The sequence below is a fragment of the Rosa chinensis genome, chromosome 5 (genome assembly GCF_002994745.2).
Source record: "Rosa chinensis cultivar Old Blush chromosome 5, RchiOBHm-V2, whole genome shotgun sequence".
NCBI lineage: Eukaryota > Viridiplantae > Streptophyta > Magnoliopsida > Rosales > Rosaceae > Rosa > Rosa chinensis.
The window spans coordinates 25,269,796-25,275,784 of record NC_037092.1 but is presented as its reverse complement, the minus strand read 5'-3'; the positions used below and the strand labels follow the sequence as shown (position 1 = coordinate 25,275,784).

The following is a 5,989-nucleotide window of genomic DNA, read 5'->3' as shown; positions in this document are numbered from 1 at the left end:
GATTCTTTTCTAGCTCTGTTGTGCAGGCTGTAAGTGTTTTGCTCATTTCGATGGTTTTTGCTCAACAGTAAACGTGCAGAGTAGACAATCAGTTTATTATCTGCAATGCCTACAAGGTTGTTGGTTTGTTGGTTTCCATTTTAGTTTGTATCAGTTTGAGGTTCTGTCCAGTGATCATGTATTTGACTGCTTGCAAACCCTTTAAGAATGACTATGTTTCCTGCTATTTGACTGCTAGAACTGTGCAGTTTCTGTTTCTGTTTTCAATCCATTTAAGTTTCTATCAGTTTGTTGGTTTCCAGTGATGTTGTATTTGACTGCTATCAAATTCTAGCTGATTCTGTTTCCTGCTATCTTGACTGCTAGTTTTCAAGCAGTTTATGTTTCTGTTTCAAGCTATGTATTCCCCTCTCTCAAATTCTCATAATCTCAATTGCATCTCTTTTCTCATAATCTCAATTGCATCTCTTTAAATGGAACCATTCATTGTATGATATTTGATTACAAGAAAAAAGAAAAAGAAAAGGGAAAAACAACATAAATAGAATTTTATATATTAAAGTAATATTCAAATTTGACATCTCCATTGGAGCTAAAAAAAGTCAAAATGTTGCTACATCAAATTTGCCATGTCATATGTCAAATTTAAATTTGACCAAAGCCAAATAACAAACCCATTGGAGATGCTCTTGTACATAAAGTGAGCGGCAAGGGTGTTGTCTGATATCAAAGTAATCAAACGGCAATATGGGAATGTGAAAAGTAAAAGAAATACAAAAAGCAAGGTATAAATATTAATGCGATGTAAATCGATAATTTCATTTTCTGAATCATGACTTAATTGAGAGAGATTATTCTGAGCACCGCCGTGCACTTGCACCAACATAAATGAATGGTTAGATTGCATTAAATACACTTTTTATTTATTAAAAATAAAGTTGATAATAAATATCAAGGGTTGAGATTATTTTATAAGGGTTGGGTCATTTACACCGTCGGTGCATAGAATAATTTCCACTTAATTGAAACGTTAAACTTCTGAATCATGACTTAATTGAAACGTGTTAAAGAAATCGTCCCCACCCTAAACACCCCGACACCACCTCACACTGAACACCCACTCACTCTCTCTCTCTCTCTGAGGTCTTTCCCCTTTCTTTATCTCTCACCTGTCGCCACCTCACACGAGCAAATCTCCGAGCTTTCTCTCTATGCCCCGCCAGCCATGTCCAGACTCCTCCTCCTACTCTCCCTCCTAATCCTCTGCGGCCACGTCCACGGCCGCTACAACCTCCCCGACCAATCGGATCTAATCTCCGATGGGGTCCGCCAATTCGGCACCTCCTCCTCATACTCATACTCACCGAACTTTCTCACTCTCCACCGCCCCTCCTTGAACGCCGACGACTCCACCTGCGACGAGACGTACGGCTTCTTGCCCTGCACCACCACCATCCTCGGTAACCTCTTCCTCATCATCGTCTATGGCGGCCTCATGTACTTGGCCGCCACCTACCTCTCCAATGGCAGCGAGCTCCTCCTTGAGATTCTCGGCCCCGGAATCATCGGAGGCCTCTTCCTCCCCATTCTCGGCGCTCTTCCCGACGCCATGCTCATTCTCGGTCAGTCCTTTTTTTTTTTTTTTGGAAAATGAAAAATAATACATATAAGAATACAAGAAGAAATTAACACTTGTCGAATAAAAATATTGAATTTTGGATGTTAGTGCCGTCCATGTAGTGCTTAGATCTGTGGGCAGAGCGTTGGTTTTAGAGTAGGTGATCTCTTATATTTGATGGTTACATTTTCTGAAAAATTACCGTCACCCTACCAGTCACCTTTTCCAAATCCTGTATTTCAGTGCACTTTATTATTATGTAGATCTAAATCTTATAATATAGTGTGCACTTTAAGAATCCTTATTAGATGAAGGAAGGAATTACAAAAGAAAAGAAAATATATAGACCCCACTTGTGAATTGTGATCGTTCTAGTAAGTTGTTTTATACCGTGTCCCATATGTACGTATAACTTTTTGCCAGAATATGTGATCTGGAATCATGGCACTGTGCTCGGCTTAATAATCTGTAGTGATGGAAGAACACAGAAGCTAAACAGAAACAGAATAAAGGAGACATATTCAATCAGTGCTAGTTTTGTTTTTGTAAAGTGGGAGACTTTATCTTATGTGATACATCTCTATCCACGTCTGGTCTTTCCCGTGGATAGAGAATAATTAGATGATGACATAATAATTAGCGACTATTTGTTTTTGATACACGTACTGTATTGTATTGCTTTCAGTATCCGGACTTTCTGGGAGTACAGAAACAGCTCAAGATCAGGTTTCTGTTGGAATGGGCTTGCTAGCTGGTTCGACTGTAATGCTCATAACAGTAGTATGGGGTTCATGTGTTTTTATTGGCAAGTGCGATATTGAGAATAATATTGCCGTAGATAACAAAGATACTAAAAAGTTGAGCTTAACAGGTATGTCCATGTTTTCTTCACGTGTTCCGTTTGGATCCTACTAGCCATCTATGGTTAATGTATTCTTAAATTTGCTGTGCACTCTGGGCACTGAGGAATTATTTAGATATATTCAAATTTCCAGACAAATTGTGAAAATTCAATGATGCTTGGCTTATTTTTTATTCCTAAATTCATTTCAAGGGAAAGGGTACTTGGTTATAATACTTGCTTACCTTTTTTCTGCTCAGTTCTTGTGATAGAGTTGTAACCTTCCCGGGGCCCTAATACACCTTCCCAGTCTCTGCTTCATAACAAGTCATGTTTCTAACAAAACAAACTGGACTAATTGTCCTTGTCCAATTGAACAAAACCTTCATTTGATGGGGTTCCTGACGTGTTTCAAAAGGATCTTGACTATATCAATAAGTAAAGTAAACAGGGTTTACCTTATGCCTACTTGCAGTCAGTGATGCCTTTGATGTAGTAACTTATGTACATAACTAAATAATTGATCACATTCAAAATAGATTTTCTGTACTGGTTCACATTAAATGCCACCACGACCAAGTCTTTTCAGATGATTGAGTTTCTCACTTAAAGACTAAAAGTGAAATATTTTATTTATAAGTATGGATAAACTTATTAAAGCTCTTCATAATTGCAGGTTCTGGTGTCACTACTGATACCTTGACTAAATATTCTGCGATAATTATGGCTGTATCTGTCATCCCATTTATTGTTGTTCAACTACCACAGCTCCTCAGTTCCACCTATTTAAGGCAGTTGGCAGTTTTAATTGGACTAGTTCTTTCTCTTGCACTATTGATTTCCTACTGCATGTATCAGGTAGCTGTCATATATAGAAATTACATGTATTATTTGTCCGACAAGTGTTTGAGTTCGTATTTGCTGGACTTACAAAGACGTATTTGTTGAATTATTTTCTCCCTAGATTGTAAATTGCAATTTCCTTTTATCTAGTTAAGGGTGCCATCTAATAACGTTGACCATTCTTTCTTGCTGTAATTTTAGTTTGTATGCATGATGCATGCAATGATTCTAATTGTGCTGAGCGAAAGCAAGTATTGATGTCCTATAAAAAGATAAAGAAAAATCACTGGACATCAGTTACATACTTGACAATATGAGAACTCTTTTGGGCCCAAATTGGGGGTGTTGGTTATTCTATATCTTTGGTAGGTGTGTAAGTTTCTGTTGCCGGATTATTTTAGTTTCTATTAATAGATGGGATTCAAACCATTCCATGGGTGTGTTCCTATCTCTTACTAAGCTTAGTGTTTACATAGCTTAACTTGGCATCTTGCACATAATTAGATGTGTTGAGGTTGTTACTTGTTTAAATGATAGTAATATCAGCACTGAAAATCATGTCCCGACTACCTTTTGTTCTGAGAAGCAGAATCCCGCTTGATTCTGTAGGTTCCGGTATTAAAAAGAACTGGTCTTGATTGTAGCCATACATGTAAATTGGCTCTGTCATGCTAAAGTTTGGAACCTGTTCTGATTCAGTCGGGTGGTTAGTTCTATTATTGTCTGTTATGTGTTTCAATTTTTCTTTAGACTTCAGGCATATTTGGATTGTTGTCGACTTTTCATATATTTAGTTGTTGATAACAGGTATTTCAGCCATGGATCCAGAGGAGACGCCTTGCTTATGCAAAGCACAAGCATGTTATATCAGGACTTCTAAAAGATCTAAAGAAGCGTGCATTGGGAAGGCTTCTTCACGATAATGGTGAACTCAATGAAGAAGTTGCAGAAAAGTCAGTGTTGTTTATGCTTTATAGTATTATGCTGGAGTAATTCTCCGTGTCTCTACTTCTTTGCCTCATTTAATTCTTGGAGATTGTTGTAATTGCTCTCTTTTCTGATTATGTGAACGGCAGGTTATTTGACACAATTGATATGAACAGAGATAATCATCTTTCACTCTCTGAGTTGAAAGCACTGATGGTTGGAATCCGGTTTGATGAAATAGAGTTGGATAAGGATGATGCTGCAGATAAAGTGATGAAAGATTTTGACACTTCTCATGATAGTCAGATATCGGTTCAGGAATTCAAAGATGGTATCAAAAAATGGCTTAATGAGGCAAAGCATGCAGGAAACTCCACTTCTTACTCTGGTAGTCGCACTGAGAAAATTTTAGATGACTTCCATGAGGTAAGATCTTCTTATTGAAACTTTAAGACTTCATCATGATGCTAAACAACTCGCTTCTTTGAAATTATATACAGCAAACAAAGAAAGAGCATCAGCTTATTGTGAGGGGGGAAGAGCAAAGCGATGAGGTTGTCGAGGGTGTTGATAATCCCAAGAAAACCTCAATCAAAGCGGGGTTGATGTTGTTGGCTGGAACTCTGATTGCGGCTGCATTTGCTGATCCCCTGGTAGATGCTGTTGATAATTTCTCAGATGCCACAAGCATTCCAACTTTCTTCATTTCATTCATTGCACTACCTTTGGCTACTAATTCTAGTGAGGCTGTATCTGCGATAATCTTTGCCAGCCGTAAAAAGAAAAGGACTTCCTCGCTAACATTTTCTGAGGTTTGTATCCAACATCTCTTCTCTTTATCTTTAATCACTTGGAAACCCGAAAATGCTTGACAAAGAGGAGAAAAATATTGGTTCAAGTAGCTTTTCTGCTATTATGGTTGTTTCTTTGTTTGTTTGTGTTTTCTGTTTGACTGTAATATTTTCCCTAGTGAATCAAGAAATATTGACCTCTTATCCCTGTGTTTATTTTTTGCAGTTGTATGGTGCAGTAACCATGAATAACGTCCTCTGCCTATCAGTATTTTTGGCCCTGGTTTATGTTAGGGGATTAACATGGGACTTCTCAGCTGAAGTCCTCATCATTGTTATCGTTTGCGTTGTGATGGGTGTTTTTGGCGGTTTACGCACCACCTTCCCTCTTTGGACAGCGTCCATCGCTTTCCTACTTTACCCGTTCTCCCTGGTACTGGTTTATGTTCTGGATTATATTTTTGGCTGGTCATAGACTCCGGACGTTATATGGATTCATTATTCTCCTTGGTACTGGTTTATGTTCTTGATTATATTTTTGGCTGGTCATAGACTCCGGATGTCATATGGATTCATTAGGTTGCTCATAGTTTTCATTGTTTGTATTCTATGATTTCTATGGTCTTTAATAATATTACCGTTGTGAGTAGGCATTCAGTTTCATTAGCAACTAGTGAGATGTATCCTGGTACGTATATTATCATCCAATTTTCTCAATATATGTAAACGGTTCATTTAGATACTTAATATTTGTTGTTTTATGGCTTCTGTAATCTCCATCTGAGAGTGGTGCTGAAAAGTTTTTGGTTCATAATAAAACTATTAACTTGCGGACCTCATTGATCCGTAATGGACAAAACCAACCGTATATTGTCCAAGCCTCCAAGGAGTGTTCATGTTATATCTCATTTCTTTATTATAAATAGGGATAAGATGGGTGAGATGATTGAAATCTTCCTAGGTTTTTTT

The 5,989-nt window shown here is 37.7% G+C and overlaps 1 protein-coding gene across 2 annotated transcripts; it reads left to right on the top strand.

The window, feature by feature from the left end:
- The first annotated feature begins 1,086 nt into the window (after nt 1-1,086).
- LOC112165562 (sodium/calcium exchanger NCL) lies at nt 1,087-5,788 on the top strand. Of its 2 annotated transcripts, none has more exons than XM_040506861.1 (7): nt 1,087-1,622; nt 2,304-2,489; nt 3,136-3,317; nt 4,110-4,291; nt 4,379-4,655; nt 4,730-5,041; nt 5,247-5,788. In XM_040506861.1, the coding sequence occupies exons 1-7, from the start codon at nt 1,226-1,228 to the stop codon at nt 5,493-5,495; spliced, it is 1,785 nt and encodes a 594-aa protein (XP_040362795.1). In that variant the 5' UTR covers nt 1,087-1,225; the 3' UTR covers nt 5,496-5,788. The 2 variants fall into 2 exon arrangements, with proteins under 2 accessions (XP_040362795.1, XP_024157886.1); XM_024302118.2 differs by having other exon boundaries at nt 1,088-1,622; nt 4,110-4,255.
- The last annotated feature ends 201 nt before the right edge of the window (nt 5,789-5,989 follow it).

What these genes read in the sequence shown, in the direction of transcription:
- LOC112165562 (XM_040506861.1), top strand. Translation starts at nt 1,226, where the DNA reads ATGTCCAGACTCCTCCTCCTACTCTCCCTCCTAATCCTCTGCGGCCAC. An exon ending in TTTCCTACTGCATGTATCAG is followed by an intron (nt 3,318 to 4,109) that starts GTAGCTGTCATA and finishes TGTTGATAACAG; the next exon opens with GTATTTCAGCCATGGATCCA. An exon ending in CCTCGCTAACATTTTCTGAG is followed by an intron (nt 5,042 to 5,246) that starts GTTTGTATCCAA and finishes TATTTTTTGCAG; the next exon opens with TTGTATGGTGCAGTAACCAT.